Raw genomic sequence first — 23,099 nt, 5'->3', positions numbered from 1 at the left:
TAAGAGCTAAAATCTGAAGAACAGAGTGTCTGGTAGGGAGCCACACAGGCCACAGCCCTTATCTCTTCCAAGTTCCCAAATCCAGTGCACACTCTTCTTGCTCTCCCTCACCCACTCCTTAACCGCCACCCCCACCCCCACCCTGCCCCAAGTCTGCTCAGGATGCCATCCTCAGTCCCCTTCTTCCCATATTCCCTTCACTTTCCATGAGCTCATCTACTCTTAGACCTCCACCTGCCCTGCCCAGACCTGTTTCCTGGGTCTCCTGGAGACCTCCACCTGAACATCCTTCAAATATCTCAAACCCAGTTTGTCTCAAACTCAAGGTCCTCATCCTGCCACACCATCTTCTGTATCTGTAAAGGACTCACATCCTCACCATTGCCTGCCAAAACCTGGGTGTCATCCCCACACCCCTCATAGACCAAGTCTCCCAGTTCTGGCTGCCCACTCCCCCAGGGCCAGTGCCTTGCTCCACACTCTTGTAGTTTTTGCTTTTTCTCCTAAGGGGTCTCCTTGCTCTCTGCCTCCACAATCTGCAGGGCCTGCTGCTTGCAAGTTTTCTTCTCCCATTGCCCTTGGCCGAGCACCAGTCCCAACTCCTGGGTATAACTGACAGGGCCCTCCCATCAGCCTTGCTTGCCTTCCTGTCTCAGCCACAGGCACACAGAATTCCTTCAATTAAAGCCCTTGACACAGGTTAGGACGTCTTTCCGAGCACCCAGAAGTGATGCTAGGCCCTGGGGTGACCAGAGGAACAGTTAAGCCTGGGAAATAGACTGACTCAGCAAACAGGCACACTTAGGTCTGGTCCCTGCTCTGAACTTTGTGACCTTAGCTCTGTTACTCTCTCTGGATCTCATGTCCCAAAAGGATTTAATATCTTTGAAGGGCTCAAGGAGAACTTTGGGCGCAGGGCCAAGAATGGACAGGGGCCACCTCCCCTCCGAGGTGCTCCCCAGAGTCCCAGTTTTAAATCACCTGGGGGGATAGACAGGACCTGAGATGGATGAGCCATTTGGGAGGCATTGGGGAGGAGAGAAGGAGCAAGGGGGAGAGAGGGGGAGGGAAGGCTGACAAAAGAGACCAGCTGCTGTTTGCACACAAACCCCAAGTTGATAATGAGTAGAGGGGCTGGGGAGGGGCAGGGAAATGTGTTGGCAGGAGTCTTCCCAGAATCATGGTGCCCCTCCCTCCACCAGCCCCCACTCTGGGCCCTCACTACTCACACCCACCCATACATCTGCTTCTAGGACTGCAGCAGGGAAGGGCAGGAAAGGCCCAGTCTGGTGATCTGGCCCCCTCAGCCCAAGGCTCAAATCCTCCCCTTCAGGCCACACACATCTTGAGAGCAGCCCCAGGGAAGATCGCAAGAAGGGCCAGAGCCTATGAGGGCACAAGGGCATCAGAGGGCCCGAAGCAGACCCAGTCTCTAAGGTCCTGGTCAGAATGAAGGTCATGGAGGAGCTCTGAGTGCCTGGAGCTCTGGAGGAGAGAGGGGGGCTCCCAGATATGAGACCTGGAAGAGTTCTTTATCCCTGGGTCCTCCGGCACAGGGGCAAAGAGGCATAGCCAGAGCTGGGGGGTGAGCCAGGACATTCCTAGCAACCCCTTGGCCCCAAGTAATACCTGGAGGGCCCCTGGGTGGCCCAACAGACAGGGTGAAAATTAATAAGGCTCTTAAAGAAGACTCCTTGGTATCAGGAGTGGGAACCCCCACCATCATTTGGTCACCCGTGCCTGGAGGGTTATAGAAGGGCTTCACTTCCTGTGGCCCCAGGGCCCTTGCTCCATCTCCCCCTGCCCCATGGTCAGGTTAGCCTGTTGGCACCTCCCCTGGGTGAAGAGCTGCCCCATGCCCACAGCCAGCTCCTGCCATGTGGACTGTGGGTGCAGCTGACAGGCTGTGTCTGCAGTGAGAGAGTGTGCTCCCACTGCTGCCATGTGCTAGCCTAGCAACCACTCCCAGGGGCCTGGAGAGGTGGTGCGGGGAAGGATGGCAGCACTCATGCTCCCCTCTGCCTGCTGCCTCCTCTTTCCCTCCATGCTTGAGCTCCCTGTCAACACCTGCTCCAGAACAGGTCAGCCTGGCACCAGGCTCCAAGGACATGGCCGCACTGTTACATACTGTACATCCCTGGCCTTGGGCTTCTATCGGCCAGTCCCTGAGGGGCCAGGGGCAGAGCTGTATGGGAAGCAGCAGAGAGGAAACCACTGAGTGGACCATGAGGCCCAGGCCAGGGCCCAGTGGGGGTGAGGACCATTCCTTTTGGTTTCCTTCTCACCTGTTCTTCTCTCAAGGCCAGAATGGTATGGGTGCAGCAGGAGGGAAGAAAGGGTGGGAGAGCTGAGCAAAGTCTTGGAGATGGGAATGACAGGGGCACAGGAGCAAGAGGTTCACAGTGAGGAGGAGATGCGTGTGGCAGGCAACACAGGGGCCTTGGCCACCAAGGTGAATGAGGACTTCATCCTGGAGTCCTTGGGAGCTAGAGAAGATGCTGAGCAGGGAGCATCTTCTTGCTGAACAGGGTAGTGGGGAGACCATGTCCAGTGAGAAGAGGCCAGGTAGGTGTGTGGGTGGGAGGATAAGAGGCCCTGGTGTAGGGATTAACACCAGGGTCCTGGGGCCACAGCCTGGGAATCAATCTAGACCTTGACCCTCTCTGGGCCTCAGCTCCCTCAGCTGTAATTTGGGAGCATTATGAGACTGCCTTTGTGGGTTTGTTGGAAGGATTGGATGATGCAATGCACACAAAGCACTCCTGAAAGTGAACATTGTCACTAGTGGGAAGGAAGAGTGGCTTGAATGGAATCACAGGGCGGCCTCCCCATGGTCAGAGTACACTGTGGCTTCTGCCCCTTCTTGGAGAGTTTGGGGAGCAGTGGTGTACACAGCAAGGATGTGGATGGGCTTCCCAGGGGGCCCTGCACAGCAATGGCTGTGCAACTGGGGTTCAGAAATGCAGGATGTGTCCCTGAGCCCAAGTGCAGCCTGAGTGGGCATGTGGGTGGGCAAGAATGAGGGCTGGCCCTGACCGGTGGTGTTAAGTGGTTAGAGCATCTACCTGTACACCAAAGGGTCTTGGGTTCTATTCCTAGTCAAGGGCATGTATCTAGGTTGCAGGTTTGATCCCTGGCCTGTGTCGGGGTGCGATCAGGAGGCAACCATTCGATGTGTCTCTTTTATTTCAATGTTTCTCTCCCTTGCTCTTTCTCCCCACACTCTAAATCAATGGAAAAATATCCTCCTGTGAGGATTTAAAAAAAAAAAATGAGGGCTATTGGAGCTATGGCCTGCAGAGGGGACCATTTTAGGACCTCCAGGGCCCCCCATGCAAGGTCTGGGTACCAACAGGGAGAAGGTAGGGTTGTGGTAAGAAGCCAGCACCCTTAGATCAGGCTGCCCAGTGTGGCTCAGTTGGTTGGGCATCGTCCTGTGCATTGAAGGGCTGCCAGTTTGATTCTCCATCCATTGGGCAATGGCTCAGGCTCCGGTGGGGGGCATGCAGGAGGCAGCTAATCTATGTTTCTCTCTCTCTCTCTCTCTCTCTCTCTCTCTCTCTCTCTCTCTCTCTCTCTCTCTCTCCTCTCTCTCTCTCTCTCTCTCTCTCTCTCTCTCTCTCTCTCTCTCTTTCTCTCTCTCCCCTCCCTTTATAAACTATTAAACATGAGTAATATCATTTTTTTAAAAAAGGCCATTAGTATTGTAGAAAAATAAAGCTATACTTCTCCCACATTTGTGTGTACACATGTGCCCATTTTGTTGAATGAATGAATGTGTGTTTGGGGGACATTTTCCCTGAGCTGGATTTCACAAGTGAGCACAGGACCAGCCTCAGCAGGGGCTTTGGGAACACCGGGCCCTAAGGATGGAGAATGCCTACTTAGGACCCCGATCCCAGTGCCGAGGCCAGCCCGTGCCACCCTGAGAGGGGACCAGGCTGGCTGGGGCCCAAGGCCTTACCCGGCCCACCCTCCCAGGCCCAGGCCACAGAGGAGGCATTGATGGGAGAAGAGGCGCCCAGAGCCACTGCAGCTGGCGCACCATCCCTGGGCCTTGGAGGGGGGAGCAGGATGATCCCACAGCACCCAGGCCTCTGTTGGGCTTGAGGCCCAGGTCTGAGCATCTGTGGTCAGTGTGGGTGCCCCAGGCATCCTCATCCTGAGGTACGTCTGTGCAAAAGGTGGGAGAGCCTGACTTGGTGCCTGCAAATCCCTAGAGGGGAAAACCATGGGCCTTCCTTCCCAGGTAATGGTATGAGGCAGAGGGTCCCCCATCCACTCTTGAACCCCACAACGGATAGTCTCTGCCCTGCCTAGACCTCGACAGCAACCCTCCACCATCAGGCAGTACTGGGGCACCTGTGCCTGCCCACCTCTCTGGCCTTGCTTGTCACCACTGGACTCCCAATGGATCTTTCACTTGCTCGGCTTGCCCTCACCTTCCTCTCTGAGTCTTTGCTCTCTGCGTTGTTAGCCCATTGGGCCCCCAACATCCTCACCCACTTAACTGCCTGACCAACTCTCAGGCTTTACCTACCCCTCAAGCCTCAGCTCGGGCTTTGCCTCCTCCATGAAGCCTTCCAGGATTGTTCCTGGCCTTACTTAGGCTTTCCTAGGCTCCCTCTGCATTTTGCCAGCACCTCCAGCATAGTTATCATTTTAATCATCATGCTAGATTACAACCGTTCACATGCATAGCTCCTTAGGGATGGAACTCATTCAATATCTTCCTTTTTTTCTCCTCGTAGGCACTAAATAACAGAGTGGCCAATGGCCAACTCTGTTAATGTGTTGTCCCCTGGAAGAAGGCTCCCTGAACACTGAAATGGGAGCTAGGAGCCCAAAGGCAAGCCCTTCAATCCTCCCCTTTCACCAGTGTCCAGCCCTTCTGGCCCCATTGGGCCACTGGTATGGCCTTCAGTTTCTGAAGGACAAAAGCCCAGAGTCCTGGAGCTGTGCCAAGCAGAGGTCACACATGGGAGTCATTTAAGACCCACTGCTTACAAGTTAAGGGCCTCGGGTGAGTATCTACCCTTCTGAGTCTCAGTTTCATCCTCTGTAAAATGGGCACCCTTAACAGTCCCTGCCTCCCAGGTGAATGCGAGGACAAATGAGGCAGCACACAGAGAGCTGGTTTGGGGCTGGGCACACAGTGCATGAAGTTGGCTGTTATCACTGTGCTGGTTACTGTGTGCTGAGCCCTTTCCTGGCTGAGTCTTTGGGATGGTGTTTGGAGCCCAGCAGAAAGTCACTCACTAAACCTAGGGACATGCACAGGATGGGGGTCAGCCCTGGAATGTCCCACTTCCTCCTTCTCCCAAGAGGGGAGGACTAGGCTGGTCCTCCCTGTCCACACCCCCATATGCCCTTCCCTGTTGTCCCATCATAATTAGGCTCTTTGTGGCTCAGGAGGGGAGTCTGTGCCTCCTCTCCACCCCCAGACTCAAGCTGGCCCCAGGTAGGGGTCTTCCCTCCCTCAGGGGCATTGCTGCCTCTCCTGAAGGCAGGTGGGCCCTCACGTCCCCTGCTGCCCTACCCGTTGTACCGTGGTCAGCTGCGCAAGGAGCTCCACAGGGCCTGTGCAGGCCGCTCTCGTCATGAGCGGTCCGGCCTCACTCCAAGTGAATTAGTTGGTCCTCAGGGAATGAGTGCTGAGGCCTGCAGGCTCCTGGCACCAGCCAGTGATTCATTCACCACAGCCTCATCCCTGCCAGAGGCCAGCAGCATCCCTGCCCCAAGCCACTGGCCTGGTTCTCGGCTGGGGAGCAGGAGGCTGGTGCCCAGAGTGGCCCTGGTTGCCCGTCCATCTGCCCCCATCATCCTATTAATCATGCTGCTCCCCCCTTGGGTCATGCTTGCCTCCATCCGCCAGCCCCTCCCACACGCAGGCCTGGTGGCCCTGGATCTGCTCCTGGCCCTGCTTCCGCCAACCTGGCCCGCCCTGCCAGGCTCCGTCTCCAGCTCCCTTTGTCCCCTGGGCACTTTGAGTGACTGGAGGGAGGCCCACTCATCTTCTTTGCCCCTCCTTCTGTGCCTTCCTGCCCCCCCTCAACCAAGGCTCTGGGGTCCACTTAACTGGTCTTGATGAAAAACAGAGGCTCTACCCATGCATAGAAGGCTCCTGCTAACTGCCTGGGACTGGTCCCTGCCAGCCTCAGGCTGGGTCTTGGCTTTAGCACTAATGAGGATGAGGAAGGCACCTTGTCTCTGCCACATAACCCCTTAGGAGCCCACACACTTCCCTTCAATGACTCCCCCTCCTTGTTTTCATTGACTCAACAGGCTATAGGTGTTCAGAAGCAGGTATTGATGAATGAATAAGTGAATGAATGAATGAATGAATGTCCTTCCCCCACAGCAAATGTGACTTGTCTTCATCAATTCCCGTGACTCACGTCTTTCTGCTCAGATCTCTGACTTGAAATCTGTCCCACTGCAGCTGCAGAGTAGGAGCATCCACATTTTGCTGCCAGAAGACCCAAATTCCGGACCCAGCCTGATGTCTAAGATCCGACTAAGCCAGTGGTCGGCAAACTCATTAGTCAACAGAGCCAAATATCAACAGTACACGATTGAAATTTCTTTTGAGAGCCAAATTTTTTAAACTTAAACTTCTTCTAACGCCACTTCTTCAAAATAGACTCGCCCAGGCCGTGGTATTTTGTGGAAGAGCCACACTCAAGGGGCCAAAGAGCCGCATGTGGCTCGCGAGCCGCAGTTTGCCGACCACGGGACTAAGCCAACAGGTCCTCATGGTCACGTGGGGCTGACCTCCCCTCCCTTCCCCAGGCCGGCTTTAAGGATTAGAGGCGGTTTATCTTATTTGAGAATGGGCATAGATACTCCACAAATGGAAGCCACGAGAGGACTCTGCCCGCAGTGCTCTCCGGGGGGGCCTCTCTAGCACATACGTGTGCCGTACCTCTGCATTGTTCTATAATCTTGATGGCTGCTCTCTAATTGCCCTCAAATGGTCTCATCATAATGAATATCATCTGCAGAGCAGTTGAAAGTTTACAAACTGTAACTTCTTCCTCATCCCTTTCCCACCTTTACAAAAAGAAACGGAGGCTTAGCGAAGTTCACCGATTTCTCTAAGACCACACAGTGAGAAGTAGGCAGAGCTCGTGGGGCCTGCTGGTCCCCAGCCCACGGTGTCCCCAGTTCCAGGCAGGGGAGAGGCACAGGGCGGGAGCTCAGCAGGAGGCAAGGAGGCTGCCTGCGGATCTGATGGCCCCTGGGGGAGGCAGGATGGGGGTCATCCCTGTAATGTCACACTTCCTCCTTCTCCCAAGAGGGGAGGACTAGGCAGGCTGGGTGCATGGGTGTCCATGCAGGCTTGTGTGATCACCTGAGTGTGCAGGTGTTCAGGCTGAGACCAGGGAGCCCCGAAGGGAGCTTATCGAGGAATCACGCCTCCCAGGCTGGGATGTGGGACTGGGTTAGTTCCATCACCTCTTTCTATTCTTAGGCTTAGGTGTCTCAAAAACATTTAGAAAAAAAAAAAAAAAAGAGAAAGAGAGAGAAAAAAAAAAACATTTAGAAAAAGACAGGGCCAAATGAAATGTTTCTACTGGAACTAAGGTTTCATTACCACCCAGAAAAGCTACATTTTTCGCTATTTGTTTGACTTCGTATTTTGTTGTTGTCTTGGTCAGAAAACGGAGGCACCAGGGAGATACATGGACATGTACCAGAGGCACAGTGAGGGGAAAAGAGGAGATGGATACAGCAAAGCGAGGAGCCACGGGAGGAAGGGCTCAGCCTGAGGAAAGGGGATGGGGACAGTGAGGAGCGATCAGCAGGGAAAGTGCCGAGTCCACCTCAGTAGCTCCCCTCATCTTTGAAGCACCTGCTCCCAGGAGCCTCCTCTGGAGAGCCTTCCCTAACTGCCCGGGGGAGCTCGTCTCTCTCCTCCGGTTCCTGCTTCTGTGACCCTTGCCACACTTAGTGTGGACCTTCCTGACTGTGCCTGCCTCTCCCTTGGGTGTTGAGCAGGGCAGGGAAACTGTGTGTGTGTGTGAGCTTACATTTGGGAAGGTTTTTTAAAAAACAACCAGAAAAGTATAAAGTATAAAGGAGAATGAAGCAAACACCCACATGCCTGCCGGGAAGCTTTGTGCGCCAGCCCCTGGACGGGAAGGGTGCTTGCACGACTGCCGACATCACAGGCACATGCACGAAGACACATCCGGCCCCCACTCACGAAGCATGTCCCGGATATGGATATGTGTTCATGGTCATACTTCCAACGCACGTGCACACCCATAATCGGGATATGGACGGACTGGAAAAGGGCCTGTTCCAGAGAAGAAAGGTGGCCCTGGCTCCTGGATGACTTCCCCACAGGTTTGGCCCTTGGATACATGGGGACTGAGGGCAGGAGTAAGAGCCTTTAGGGCAGAGCTGGGTGGCCTCGGAGCAATTACCTCCAACAGCGCTGCCACAGTTTCTTGAAAGGCAACAAATCATGAGCTTTGTGTGCCAAGAAGGGAATTTACCACCAACTAATAATAATAAAACTTACCAACAAGTTTCTAAGTTGTGGGTTGCTTCGTCACTGAGATGTCAACCGAGTGACTGCTGCCAGTGTCCTGGCAAGGCTCAGATGCTCCCCCATTCTGCAGAGCCATTCAGCTCTCTCCACTCGACTCCAACTCAGCTCCAGGCCCACGGTGGCTGCGAGAGTGGGGGCAGCCACTCACGGAGCTAGGCCAGGGGCAAGGGGAGGCCAGTGCTGGGCGGCTGGGGTGGTAGCGTGGGATGACCTGTCTCCATCCACCAGCTTGCTCTGGGAGCCGTGTTTCCTCTCCTGTAAAAGGAGGCACCTACCTGGATTGGTGTGAGGCTTAAATGACACAACCTGTGAGGCAGTGCTTTAGGTAAAAAAGGGCTCCATCCAGCTCTTTAATTAATTACCATTTTAATTAGTTTAGGCCTCAGTTCTAAAGTTTCTAGAAATACTTAAAGGCCAACAGGAAAAAAAAAAAAGTCACTGAAGAAGTTGGACTAAGGGAAAGGAGAATAGGAATGGGAGGAAGCCAGGTTAGGGTTAGTCCCCCCCACCTGAGGTGGTTCTGGAACCCAGAAGTACCTTCCAGGTGGGTCCCCAGATAGGGAGGGAAATGTGATTAGTTACAAGACACGGAGGGTCTGTAAACAAAAATGGAATGAATGATTTGAGAGAAGTCTTAGAAGGTTGTTATCAAGTCCCATTTTGCAGGTGAAAAAACTGAAGTTCGCTGGGGTTAATCTTGCCCAACACCCACACTGGAAGTCACAGATGCAGGCGTGACATGATGTCTTCACCGGACAGGAGGGGGAACCCAGCGTTTGTGCTCCTGACCACCAGGCAATATTGCCCTGATTTCAGAGGCCCGGGAGAGACTGGTCCTGTGGGTCGCTCTAAAAGGGACCTTGAGCAACACTGTACCCCAGTCCAGAGCCAGGCTGTGGTAAATGGTAGCCTAGAGAAACAGCCAAGGCAGATGTTACCAATTGTCTTCGGATGCCATGGAAAAGCACAATAGAACACCCTGGGAGCTCAGGGCTTTCAGTGGGCTAACTTTCTGGTGAGCCCTGGGCAACAAACAGTTGCAAAATGCCCTTCTCCCCAAGTCACCAGGTCCCACTGGAAAAATCTTGTCTCACAATCAGAAGCCACCTAAATGGGAAGCCTTCTCTGCCCCCCCCCTCGCCCCCACATCCCCCCTCCGCCCCAACCTGAGACGCATTTGCTAGGGGATGAGGGCCTCAGTTGGTGAAAATAAATTCCTTCTGACCTGGGACTTTTCCCTCTGAAAACTGAGGCTGCACCTGCAACTGCAGGTGGCACGGGGCTCTGGAGCCAGGTTGCTGGTTTCAAATCCCAGCTCTGCCTACTTTGTGCCTCAGTTTCCCCTTTAGTAAGTGGGGTTAACAGCAAGCCTCATAGGACTCAGTGAGTTAATGTGTGTCTGGAACTCCGAACAATGTCTGGCCAAAAGTTTGTTCAGTAAAGAGCGGCTCCATTCTCACAGGGCCTCTCTGCCTCTTGCACTGAAATGTGCTGGGTTGTGGCGATGGTACTTCTGCCCCAGCCTGGTAGCGATGCACCAAGGTAGACGGGCACACTTGGAATGCCTCTGTGTGGTTGGGCAAGCCAGGCTTCAGACGTGCCCTCTTCCCACCGCCCCTCCTGCCCCACTTTCCTGCTCATGCACACACCTCTGGCTTGTTTCCATGCCGCAGCTGCCCAGGCTCTCCCCCTACTTTCCACCTCACATCTTACCCTGATTCTTGGCTCCTGCCAAGCCCTACTTGCTCCAGGAAGTGCCCCTGACCTCTTTGGTCTGCCCTGGTCTGGAAAGCTGGTGTCAGCCAGGGCCCCATTCGGCGAGAGGGAGAGTAGGTGGCATGGAGCCTGAGCAGCCAGGGCCAAAGGGGCTCTATTCTTGGCCAGGGGCCACGCTGCTGACAAATCAGGCTCCTGTTTGGGGTCCCAGCGTCTCCCTCTGTAGAAGAAGGCTCCTGCCTGTGCTCTCCATCAGCAGGGGTACTTGCCATAACTGTTGGAAGTGTGTTCAGTTTTTCTCCGCTCCTCTGGCATGGAGCAGGCGTCAACACCAGGGATGGGGGCTCAGTGGCACATTGGGCCCAGTTCCATTTAATTCAGAGCAATTGAACAGTCATTTGTACAAGGCACAGGGCCAGGCCAAGTGGGGACACAGCCTGACCCTGCCACCCCAGCTCACAGCGTCTGCAGGGAGGTGGTGCTTACATGACTGTCCACACCCAGAATCCCAGATGATGGAACAAGGTAGGAAAGTGAAAGGACTTCTTAGAACCACTGTCAAACAAGCCTCGAGTACCCCACTCCTACTGGGGGCCCCAGGAGGAAGAGAGAAAGCATGGAGATCCCCACTATTACCCGGTGACAGTCTTCCAGGAAACTGAAAGCTCTGAGTCACCAGAGAGGCTGGAGTTCTCAGCTAAGGATGTTTTTCTGTTGTTTTTTTAAAATTATTATTATTATTATTTTTAGAGAAAGAGAAAGGGAGAGGGAGAGAGAAAAAGAAACATTGACATGAGCCCTAGCCAGTTTGGCTCAGTGGATAGAGCATCAGCCTACAGACTGAAGGGTCCTGGGTTCGAGTCCTGTCAAAGGCACATGCCTGGGTTTCGGGCTTGATCCCCAGTTGGGGGCGTGCAGGAGGCAGCCAATCAATGATTCTCTCTCATCATTAATATCTCTATCTATCTCTCTCTCCCTTCCTCTCTGAAATCAATAAAAATATACTTAAAAAAAAGAAAAAGAAACATCGACGTGAGAGCAGAACATGGATTGGCTGCCTCCTGCACACACATCCCTTCCCCCACCACTGGGGATCAAGTCCACCTGAGCATGGGCCCTGACTGGGAATCAAAGCAGCAACCTTTTGGTGCAGAGGATGACACCCAATCAAGCTACACCAGCCAAGGCTAAGGATATTTTTATTTTTTATTTTTTAAAAAATATATTTTATTGATTTTTTACAGAGAGGGAGAGGAATTGTTAGAAACATCAATGAGAGAGAAACATCGATCAGCTGCCTCCTGCACACCTCCTACTGGGGATGTGCCCGCAACCAAGGTACATGCCCTTGACCGGAATCGAACCTGGGACCTTTCAGTCCGCAGGCCGACGCTCTATCCACTGAGCCAAACCGGTTAGGGCAAGGCTAAGGATATTTAAAAAAAAAAAAATTTTTTTTTTTAAATTGATTTCAAAGAGGAAGGGAGAGGGAGAGAGAGATAGAAATATTTATGATGAGAATCACTGATTGGCTGCCTCCTGCACGCCCCCTACTGGGGATCAAGTCTGCAACCCAGGCATGTGCCTTTGACAGGAATTGAACTTGGAACCCTTCAGTCAGCAGGCCAACACTCTCTCTACCCACTGAGCCAAACCGGCTAAGGAAATTTTTTAATGCTTGTCCCTCCCTGGTTTGAGCTGTTTCATGTTGGCTTACTGATTAATATTAATTATTCTTTTCTAATTGGCCTTTTATCTGTTTCTTCGAGTATTCAGAACACATTTTACTTCCACCACTCAGCCTTGTTTAATAGTAGTGGTGACTTCTGAAGAACATTCGGGAATATATTATCCTGACAATCTTAATTGAGGAAATCTCCAACATACCACATATGGCCCAAGAGGGGGTCTCAAAACCAGGTCTTGCACCTCAGAGCGCTGTGGCCCTATGAGCAGCCCAGGACAGAGCAGGTACAGGCAGCCATATTGTTCTCTCCCTGGGAGACAATATTCTTGTCTCCATTCAGCAAGTGGGAAAACTGAGACTTACCAGCAGCCCAGTGGATGGGAGGTCTCTGGCCCATGCTTTTAAGTAACACTCTTAAAGCACCCAGTGGCAAGAGTGGCCTAGAGAAGGCTGCCGAGAGCCAGTCATGGTCACGACCAAGACCTGGCCGGCCACGAGGCAGCACGTTGAGATCAATGAGATACCTGAGCTCGAGTTCTCCTCTCAGGCTTTAAATGCATGGAGCTCACATGTCCCTGGAAAAGGTTTGGATTCTGAGGTAATTCTATATCCCATTTTGAGATTTTCCTATCGAATCATTCAACTGAGAGCTGCACTATTTTCCCCCTGTGAGCATCTCAGAAAACCTCTTAGAGGGAGAACATTTTTCAAAGGAGCCCAAGGGGTTGCCTCCCCCAGTTCTAGAGACTCTTGCTCCCACCTGGATCTAGAAACTAAGACTCCCATGTTTACAGTCGTCACCGCACGTGGCAGGTGAGAGCCCGCCGGAGGGTGTGGGGCCGCTCACGCCCGCACTGCCAGCTTGCTCTGTGATTTCGCTAAGCCCTTCAATCCCTCTGCTCTGCCCTGTGCAAACCAAATGCTGCCCGAGTCACCCTGGGTTCTTCATGGCAAAGAGGAGCAGAATCTAAGTGAGAGCCTGTCTTTGGCCCGAGGGTCACAGGTGACAGGTGACAGCCTTGGTGGTGGCTATAGATTTCTTCAGAAATGCCATTCTTACTAGCATGTGAATAAGGACTGGACAGAGTGCCTGGGAGTTTCCTGGTTGTAGCACTGGGAGCTCTCCCTCCAGGAACAGTCCGGACAGGTGGAGAGTGAATAAATCCTAGCTGGGCATGTGTCCTCCTGCCCTTACACCTTCTCCCCGCAAACAGGGCTGGGGGTGGCTTCTCTGCTTGGGGTGACGAGAAGGTAGAAAAGACTCATTTGAGATTAAAAGAGAAGAGGAAAGAGGAAGCTCCAAGATATCAAAGAACCTGCCTCTCCTCAAATTCAAGCTTACCTGGGCACACAGATCCTCAGCTAGGGCCCACTTGAGGCTCCCGTCTCTTGGGTTCTCCTGTGAGGTCAGGTGGCAGGAGGTGACAGGTGTGCAGGTGCCCCGTTAAATGCCTCCTGACAGTCACAAACAGGTGTTTAACATTTCCTGGGGCACACTGCTCTCACAGGCAAGGAGACTGGGTGTGCCTGCACACGTGCTCCCCCAACTGGCACCCTCACCTGCCACGGTGCTGCTGGGCCCACGCACTCCCGAACGGGTAACCAGAGCTTAAGCAAAACACCCACGGAGCTCGAACTATACAAATAGACACACACTCAGATGGATGCAGGGAAGGGGTGGGGGGCTGGGAAATGGCAGAGGAGGCAGACGATTCCCGGGGATACGGCATGGGGCGTGTGTGCAGGGAGTCCAGAAGTGGCACCTCTGCTCAGGGGCCGGTGGTGGCCGTGTACACAGTACACACACTTCCCCCAGGCTCCTTTCCCTGTCTCCAGTTTGGCATTAGTTTTGGGGCAGGTCCTGAATGGCAGGAGATGCCCCCACCCTCTCCCTGCCAAGCAGGGGCAGCCAGACCTGTGTGGGTACCAGGGCCTCTGGCACAGCTTCCCGGGAGACCGGGCAGGCCCGGGCGTGATGCACAAGGGAGTAGGTGTATGGGGGTGGCTCTGAAAAAAGCCCAGCTGGGCTCGGCAGGGCGGGAGAGTTGAAAGGCCCCTGGCAGCTCCCCAAGCTCTTGTGCCTGGGCAAGGAAAGCACAGCCTGAAACTCCTGGTTTCTGAAGGGTGGGAAGGCGGGATTTTTTGAGGCCTACTCCATGCAGGCTGCCTCCCAGATTCTGTCATTCCTCTGAGGCCAGAGGGGCTGCCAAGCATGTCGGGCACCGAATCATAGGCTTCCAGAAACTCAGCTAGGCTGGTGCCCTCATTTCCCACCGAATATGGGAAGAATATGCTGAAGACGTTGTTCCTTTGACCAGGGTTCTACAAACACTGTGAAATGAACCCTCTTAAGTACAGACAGCAGCTGGAAATGGGGTCCTAAGAACACGGATGGTTTTCCTGGAGGTGCCAGACACTATTTAAAGCACTTTCTGGATATTAACCCCTTCAGTTCCCACCATACCCCTAGAAAGTAGGGACCATTATTGTCGTCTCCGTCTTTTAGAAATGAGAAAGTAACTTGCCCAAATTCACACAGGTAGCATGTGGCAGGGCTGGGATTTGAACCTAGGACACTTTAAATTCTTTCTGTTTCTTTGGGAATCAAGCAGACAACCATTTAGGAACAGGTTGGAAATGGCTTAGGAGTAAGTTTTGCAAACTTGAGTGCCTCCAGGGCCAGGCAGGTGAAATAAATGTGCGACTCGGGCTGGACAGGGAGGCCTGTGCTCCAACTGGAGAGTGTATAGGCAACCAGAGGTGTCCCTATGCAAATTCCCTAAAACCAAAACTTGCCTGAGGCCATTTTGTGGCTAGCTTAGAGAAGCTCTAACCTAAACCCAGTGCACTTGGGGCTGAAAACAGACCCCAGCCAGGAAAATGTGGCCTATCAGGGCATACCACTTGTATTGGGGGATGGTTTGAAAGGCCACAGAAGCAGCAAGGGGTAGAGATGGATCAATGACTTAAAGTGGGGAGTTGCCTGTCACTGGAGGAATAAGGCTCATGTTAGCCTAAGTCAAATGCCACACTCCTATGGCTAGGAGGAGGAGGTTCAAGGAGGCTACTCCAGCTCCAGGGTTCATCTAGCACATGGATTCCTCCATTCTAGGATTTTAGCTTCAGCCCAGTCACTCCAAGTTCCTTGCTATAATCCTTTAATCTGCTTTTCTGACCTGTTAAAAGGAGAGTGATAGCCCTGACTGGTTTGGCTCAGTGGATAGAGCGTTGGCCTTCGGACTGAGAGGTCTCAGGTTCAATTCCGGTTAAGGGCATGTACCTTGGTTGCAGGCATATCTCCAGTAGGAGGTGTGCAGGAGGCAGCTGGTCGATGTTTCTCTCTCATCGATGTTTCTAACTCTCTATCCCTCTCTCTTCCTCTCTGTAAAAAATCAATAAAATATATATTTTTTAAAAAGAGAGTGATACCATATTAGAGGCCGAATCTATACATGTGCTGATTTTCAGTTGGTTTTGACCTACAAAAACATCAGTTTCTTATGATTCAACCCTATAATTGTCCTACCTACCTTGCAAGGCACAGAGAATAAATGAAAATGCTTAAAGCCAAAGGCTCATTGCCATGTACATAGCTGGTGCCCAGTGAGTGCTTGGTGAATGTAAATGCTGGTGCCAGAACCAGGTGGGCATAGCCTTCCTTCCTCACTTCTAGCCAAAGCCAACTTGATGCAGACAAGTCGGGCAAAGCAGTTCTTTGAGGGAAATTCACGTCCATACAGCTCCTCCTGGATACTCCCACCCCCCTCCCCACCATAACAGCCAGAATTCAGAAGAGCCATCATAGCCAGTTTTCAGCTGTAGACAGAGACAACCGCCCAAGGCCACCAGACAGGGAAGACGATTCAGTCGCTTAGATGTGGCACAGACCAAGCTCATGCTGCGTCAGGTTTTGCGGACTACACGATCCCCTCGAGTGTAGCTAGAGCTTAATGGACGCGCCCCAGGTAGAAGGCGCTCTCCGGCGCTATTGACCGTGCCGCACAAACGTCTTGGAGAATGTGGCACAAAGGAGGGGGTGGTGGCGGCTACGGCCAAGGAACTCCTTGCTCCTCTGAGACGAAGAGTGGCCCCAGGCCCGCGCCTCAGAGACAGCTGGCGGTGGTACCGAGGGGACCGAACAAGAGTGGGGACGCGTGGTCCCTCGGGGACACCATTGTGAGTCCCGCGGATTGGCGCGCGCCCACCTTGAGAGAATCCCACCGTCAGCCATGGGGACTCCTTGGACAGGGCGGAGAGGAGGCGAGCGTTCCCTCCGCCGCCGGGAGGGGATGGTAGCCGCCGGCCAGCGGGAGGTGGCGTGATTCCCTCTCCCTGTCCAGAACCAGCCCACGTTTCTACCGGCCGAAGGACAGGGAGGGCGGACCTCGCTCCCCCTAATTCTGCCGGGAAAGCCCCACAGGACAGCCAGCAGGCTGGCAGATATGATCGGGGATGAGGGACTGACGCGTGCGGGACAGGGTGAACGGGAGGGGGCTCAGAGCCGGCAGGCGCCCAGGCATCCAAGCCTTTTCCCGGCCAGGTAGCGGAGTCGGAGGCCCGTGGGGGCAGCCGGAGAGCGCGTGGTAAGCTCAGTAAATGGGTTTCGCGGTGGAAATGGGGCCAGCTGGCCCCTGACCTAGGAAAACCAAGAAGGGAGACTCAGTCTCTCCTCTGCACCAGGCTTACAGCTCTACGGAACTTGGCAACCTTCCCTCTTCTGCGATCCCAGACTCCGGGTTTTCTCCATTCCCAAATCGGCGGCCCCAAGAGACAGACAGTGGGACCTGCCAATGGAAGGACGCAAAGCGTCAACTTTGTGTTCGCCCGCCACTCTCAGCCAGTGTGCGCTCGTTTCTCCGGAGTCCCGCCTTCCGTGTGGGGCGCCCCCTTCTGGCAACACAGGGATGAACCCTATCTGTCGCCATGTTGTGTGTGGCAAAGATATTTTTCTGGAACCTACTTGCACCTCTTCTAATCTTTCCTCCCACACAGCTGGTTTCTTAAATCGACAGCCAAGTGAGGTGGCGATAAAGAGGGGGTAGCCTACGGTTTTACGATCCTCTGCTCGGGTTGGATCGACACGTCACGCTACGCTCGCGGAGCCCCACGCCATTTTGAGTGTGGCGGCTTGATGGTTCCCTTCTCCGGGCTCCGCGTGGTCCCCTACAGGGCGCCCCAAACTTCAAGGAGCCCCCCAAGGATTAACCCAACTGATTATTGCCCCCTTATACTCCCTCGCATTCATGTGTCCCTCGCAGCCCCTTAAGTGGGAGGAGACGGAGAGACTCGATGGCCGGGCTCTGGAGGGAAGCTCCCTGAGGCTGTCGCGACGGCAGTGACCGTCGGGGCAGGCGCTATCCAGAACCCTGAGACAACGCCCGTGGGCTGCCCAGCTCGGATAGTAGCGCGCACCGGTCCTCCAGGCCCTTCGATGTATGAAACACCGAGTGTGTGTGCTTGACATGGAGCCCGCTCGTCGGCTGTTTTAGGGGGTGCACGCAGGGGCAAGTGGTGGGTAAAGGTGGTGACATCCCCAAAGACTCGGAGCCCCCGCGGCTGGGCAGAGGGGGTGAACCAAGTAAGAGAGTCATGCGGGCAGCCCAGGTGCGCGGGTCTTAGCCTCGCAGCCCTCAACGCTTGTCGTGGGACCTATGCTCACTTGCACTGGAGCAATTCTTGGTCGAAGGTACCAGGCGTATGGGGCAGGGGATCTCTGCGGGCACTGAGCAGGCACCGCCCGGGGTGAGCGCAGCCCAGCACCCAGTCTTCCCCTCCCCCTCGCTGGCAGCCGTCGTACGCGCAGGCCGCCACCTCCTCTGCCCTCCCCCCTCCTTCCGCGGGGAGGGGTGAAGGGGGGCTGGGCGGGCAACTTTGCCGCGCTTTGGCTCTTGGCGTCGGCTGCTCCAGCAAAACAGCGGCGAGAGCGCGCGCCCTGAGCTCGCGCGCGCGCGCGCCCTTCCCCCGCGGCTTCGGCGCCGCTGAGACCCAGCAAACTCAAGCTCTGAATGACAGAGCGACCGGCGATTGCGCAGCGCGGGACGCACCGAGGCACTGCCGCTTTAAGCACGCTTGCCCATTGTTCAGATTGGAGCCAATGAACGAGCGCCCGCTCCCTAAGCTCAACCAATAGCATTTGGGTAAGGGAGACCGGGCACCGCCCACTAATCTATATTAAAGGTTCTGGCGCCGCGTGAGTTCCCCACTGGCTGCTCTGAAAAGCCATCTTTGCATTGTTCCTGTGGCTTCCTCTCCGCTCGCTGCAGCCACCTCCGCCGCGCGCCTCCTCCACCGCCGCGGACTCCGGCAGCTTCTTCGCCAGAGTCCTCCAACTCTCGCTTTTTTTCAAAAAATCCTCTGCATAGGATCACCGGCGTGCCCCACCATGTCAGACACGGCCGTGGACACCAGCTCCGAGATCACCACCAAGGTGAGCTGGACGCCGCCCGCCCCTTCGGGGTCCGCGCGCTGTTGTCGCCGGAGCGGTGTTTGGCGCGCGGCGGTTGGGCTTTCCTGAACCCGCTGTTGCTCTCTCCCGCGGAGAGCTCGGCCTAGGCCCTCGAGGCAGCCCACTCTTTGTGTGTGCGGGGGAGGGGGCGGGAAGTGCTGCGGGCAGACGTGATGCCGGTCGTGGAGTGGGCCGGGCACCCTCGGAGACTCGGGGAGGGCGGGAGCGGAGGCTGAGGGGCTCGAGGAAAGACTGCTCCTCGGCTCTGGAAACTTGCTTGACTCTCCAGAGCGGTGGCGGGAGGAGAGGGGCCCAGCTAGGGGGTCTTCGGCCAGGCGGGCGCACGGAAATAACTTTGAAACTCCAGTGCGTTTGGAATCGGAAGTGTTGGGGGGGCGCGTTTGCGGGCTGGCTGCGGGAAGCGGCAGCTCCGCGGTGAGCGCCCGCCGGCGGCGCTGCTCTTTGTTTGGCGTTAGGTTGCCTCGTTTCGCGCCATGCAGTGGGTCCGAGGTTTATCTGCGCAGAGCTCTGATAAGTGGAGTGGGAGGCGGGCCGTCCGCGACGTCAGTTTTCTCCGCGGAGATGTTAAGGTCTTATCCTCCCTAGGTGTTGGGAGGCGGGGGTGGGCGTCCTCCCGGGGGCAGTGCGCCGGGAGCAGCCTCCCAGCTTGAGCACACCAGCGGAGCCGGGCTTGGCGGAGGAGAGAGCCCACGCGCCGGAGGGAGGAAACAGAAAGTGAAGGAGCTGCGCCCCGGGGCGACTATGGGCGCCCCCCGCGGCTGCCGGGAAAGACGGTGTGCGCAGCTCCTCCCGGGGCGACGCGGACGAACAAAAGCTGTGGCCGCAGGTAGCCCGCTGTGGGGTAGTGCGGGGCGCCAGGGTAGTCGGGACCCTGTGCTGCGGGATCATTGCCGCCCTCGGTTTTGAGGTCTTGCGCGTTTGGCGCAGCTGTGCTTCTGCGCGCCGCGTCGGTCCCTTTGCCGGCCCCGGCAGTGTCTCCGCCGTCGGCGGGAGCGCGACACTTTAAAAGCGGACCAGGTTTTTTAGCTCTTGGCCTCGTCTCTTAACGGCGCCGAGTCACCTTGGCGTCTCCTTAACCCTAGTGCCCCTGGCGTCACCTCTGGCTCTCCCCCAGGGGCGACTCTCCAGGCAGACGCGGGCTTGCGACCGGCTTTCTGAAGAGGCTCCCTCCGACCCGCTCTGGGCACAGCCAGAGTCTAGTTTAGATGGCAAGATTGTCCCTCCGCCGCGCGGGCGTACGCGCTTGCTTTCCTCCAGGGTGATTTCCCACGAGGGGCAATAAATAGCCGGGTGGAGCGCGTCCCCGACGGCCTCGGGGCTGCGATACCGAAAAAGCCCGGCAGACTTTGGGGCGGCCTCCCGCGGGACTTTGCCCGCCAAATGCAGAGGCGCAAAACCCCGCGTTTCTACGACTGCGGGGTGGGGGTGTTGCGCAGTCGTCCGGAGCCCGGAAAGACTGGTGCACACCTCAAGTGCTCGGCGGGGCCAGCGCAGCCCGCCGGCTACGGGTCTCCAGGGTCAGGGGCACACTCGGCGGCCCCGGGCCACGTGCTCTGCGCGCGCGGTGCGTGCAGAGCCCGCGCGCAAAGCTCGCCGGGCGGGGGCTGTGCGCCTGCGCAGTGCGGCCTCCCCACCCCCACTCGTTCCCTAGGGCTTCAGCCGCCAGGGGGCGGGAGTGGGCAGCGCCCAGTCGGGTCGGAGTGGGGCGGGCCGGGGCAAACCGGGCCGACAGGTGCCCCGAGGCCACTTTCTGGACGTCGCCTGGGGCAGCTCGATGCCTGTCTGTTGGCGGTTGGCCCAGCCGCACTATATGGAAAAAATTACGGGGCTTCAGGGCGTCCGCAATGGCACTGCCCTTTGGAATGCCGGCCGTCTCAGCTCCCTGAGGTGCGCGGGAGGGCTAGAGGCGTTTGGGGCCTAGGCACTGGTTACCTTAGCCCGAACCCGTTTCCAGACAACGATCTGCAGCCCCCTGGGATAGCTGTCAGATATGGGGGGGTTGGTGGAATTTGTTTTTTTTCAAAGGCCTGAGCTTGCCAGGTCCTAGACTGGTGGGCTTGGGGCTGGAGCTCTGCTGCAAGGACTGGCTGGTGAGGCGGCCTCTCCAGTTCTGCCTGTTAGCTCCTTCCCTTCCTGGGTTAGTCCACCCACGGGAACTCCCGAAGTGTTAGGGTCCTCCCTCTGCCTTATTTATGGCGCATACCTGCTGCCTTCCCAGAAGGACTTGTGAGAGGCGGAGCTTCCTCTGGTTGGAAACAAGTCCGATGAGTGCGTGTGAGAGTTCCCCGGGCTCGTCCGCCCAGTCAGACGGGTTTGGGGCTGTGGTGCCACATGGCATTTTAAGTGTGTTTCTCAAGGACTGAAAAATCGGACGACAACCTGACCACAGACGGACACACTGTATTTGTGGCCTTTTATTCCACTGGGTCCATGTGTTAAGTGCGGCGCTTTTAACTTGGGCATCCGATTAGCACTGCATAATACCTGGAGTCTAGGGCCCCTTAAAAGACTTTTCCTCCTTCCTCTTTGAAGGACTTAAAGGAGAAGAAGGAAGTTGTGGAGGAGGCAGAGAATGGAAGAGATGCACCTGCGAATGGAAATGCTGTGAGTGTCCACCTTGCTCAATACTTCATAGCTGCTCCTGGCGGGAAAGTTCTCTTCCTGGGCTTAGTCCAGGGTCGGGGAGGAGGCTGGGCAGTGTTGTGTCAAGGTCACCTGGTGTCTCTTCAGGGGTCTGAGGCTGTAGAAGTGTATTGGGCAGGGTTTGGGGCAAGGGATGGGGGCAGCAGTGATGCTGTGTCCTACGTAATAACTTGGTATGTTTTCTGTTGAGGAGAATGAGGAAAATGGGGAGCAGGAGGCTGACAATGAGGTAGATGAAGAAGAGGAAGAAGGAGGGGAGGAGGAGGAAGAGGAAGAGGAAGGTGATGGTGAGTAGCCTTGTCTGCCTCCTCTTTTGGGGGTACCTTTCCCTGGCTTCTGTCACGGAGGGGGGGGGGCTCCCAGGGTGAGGGCCAATGGACTACCTACAACTGGGTTTGTACCTGTGGAGTGAGGGCCTGCCTTGTTTTAGATTAAAGCTGTGCCTCACACTGTCTCACCCGATGGAGAGAGAGTTCCCTCCACCCACTGATCTGTGGGTCTGGCCTCTCTAGGTGCAGGTGCTTGCATCTCTGGGTCCTCTTTCTCCCAGCTGCCCTGTCAGGCAGCAGGGACATTACACCTGGAAAATCTGTTACTGGGGAGAGTCCTTAAGGAATGCAGTCCAGTTTTCCATTTTTCCTGCTCCTTTCCCCTAAGTTCTGGGTCCCACTGGGTGGAAGGGAGCCAAGACCCTCCCTCGTTGGTTGGTTCCTGAAGGGTTGTAGTTCACCTGGAGTTTGATTGTCCAGGTGAGGAAGAGGATGGAGATGAAGATGAGGAGGCTGAGGCAGCTACAGGCAAACGGGCAGCTGAAGATGATGAGGTGGGTTCTGGCTTTTGAGGGACAGGGTTGGGGGCTGAGGGGACTCCGTTGTATTTGGGGTGCTGGGTATTTCTGAGTTGCTCTAAAGGCCTCTGGAACTATCAGGAGGAGCTGAGGCAGTTGGTGGGTGGGCCCAGTGGGTTGAAACGGACCTTAACAATATTTTTCCTGCTCAGGATGACGATGTTGACACCAAGAAGCAGAAGACTGATGAAGATGACTAGACAGCAAAAAAAGGAAAAGTTAAAGGCCTCCGTGACCTATTCACCCTCCACTTCCCGTCTCAGAATCTAAACGTGGTCACCTTCGAGTAGAGACTCCCGCCCGCCTGCCCACCCACCCACCTCGGGCAGCGCCACCTGCAGATGACACGCGCTCTTCACCACCCAACCAAATCCACAACGTGAATTTGCAACAGGGGAGAAAAAAAGAACCAAAACTTCCAAGGCCCTGCTTTTTTTCTTAAAAGTACTTTAAAAAGGAAAATTTGTTTGTATTTTTTATTTACATTTTATATTTTTGTACATATTGTTAGGGGTCAGCCATTTTTAATGATCTTGGGATGACCAAACCAGCCTTTGGAGCATTCTCTGTCCTACTTCTGACTTTACTTGTGGTGTGACCATGTTCATTATAATCTCAAAGGAGAAAAAAAACCTTGTAAAAAAAGCAAAAACAACAACAAAAAAACAATCTTATTCCGAGCATTCCAGTAACTTTGTGTATGTACTTAGCTGTACTATAAGTAGTTGGTTTGTATGAGATGGTTAAAAAGGCCAAAGATAAAAAGGTTTCTTTTTTCCCTTTTTTTGTCTATGAAATTGCTGTTTATTTTTTTTGGCCTGTTTGATGTATGTGTGAAACAATGTTGTCCACAATAAACGGGAATTTTATTTTGCTGAGTTGTTCTAACAAAGCTCTGTCTCAAGCCTGTTTTTTCTTGTTTTGGTTTCTTGAAACCTGGGGAAGGGCAAAGAGATGGGAAATGATCTTGAACTCCGCTCCAGCTCTTGACTGGGTAGGGATAGGGGTTTGGGCATCAGCGCGTCTGGTGGGGGGCACTGGAGTTAAGAGCTGAGGGAAGCTGCTTACCAGGTTTGTCTCCTAGTACCAAAAACCTTTTCCTGGGACCACATTATTGGATGCCAAGTGAACCTGTGTGCCCTGGAAGGTGTCTAGGGCCTCAGACAAGTCACAGGCCAGG

General features: G+C 55.0%; 1 protein-coding gene across 2 annotated transcripts; it reads left to right on the top strand.

Moving 5' to 3' along the window:
* Positions 1-18,153: 18,153 nt before the first annotated feature.
* Positions 18,154-22,811, top strand: PTMA (prothymosin alpha). Of its 2 annotated transcripts, none has more exons than XM_008138389.3 (5): positions 18,154-18,390; positions 20,962-21,033; positions 21,266-21,359; positions 21,822-21,895; positions 22,072-22,811. In XM_008138389.3, exons 1-5 carry the CDS (start codon positions 18,346-18,348, stop codon positions 22,117-22,119), a joined length of 333 nt encoding a protein of 110 aa, XP_008136611.1. In that variant the 5' UTR covers positions 18,154-18,345; the 3' UTR covers positions 22,120-22,811. The 2 variants fall into 2 exon arrangements, with proteins under 2 accessions (XP_008136611.1, XP_008136610.1); XM_008138388.3 differs by having other exon boundaries at positions 21,263-21,359.
* The last annotated feature ends 288 nt before the right edge of the window (positions 22,812-23,099 follow it).

This window comes from Eptesicus fuscus, chromosome 11, assembly GCF_027574615.1.
Source record: "Eptesicus fuscus isolate TK198812 chromosome 11, DD_ASM_mEF_20220401, whole genome shotgun sequence".
NCBI lineage: Eukaryota > Metazoa > Chordata > Mammalia > Chiroptera > Vespertilionidae > Eptesicus > Eptesicus fuscus.
This window is presented reverse-complemented; position numbering and strand designations above follow the sequence as displayed.

Excerpts from the sequence above, each read along its gene's own strand:
- PTMA (XM_008138388.3), top strand. The coding sequence starts at position 18,346 with ATGTCAGACACGGCCGTGGACACCAGCTCCGAGATCACCACCAAG. Across the intron at positions 18,391-20,961 it reads GCTCCGAGATCACCACCAAG|GACTTAAAGGAGAAGAAGGA; the intron begins GTGAGCTGGACG and ends TCCTCTTTGAAG. Across the intron at positions 21,360-21,821 it reads AGAGGAAGAGGAAGGTGATG|GTGAGGAAGAGGATGGAGAT; the intron begins GTGAGTAGCCTT and ends TTGATTGTCCAG.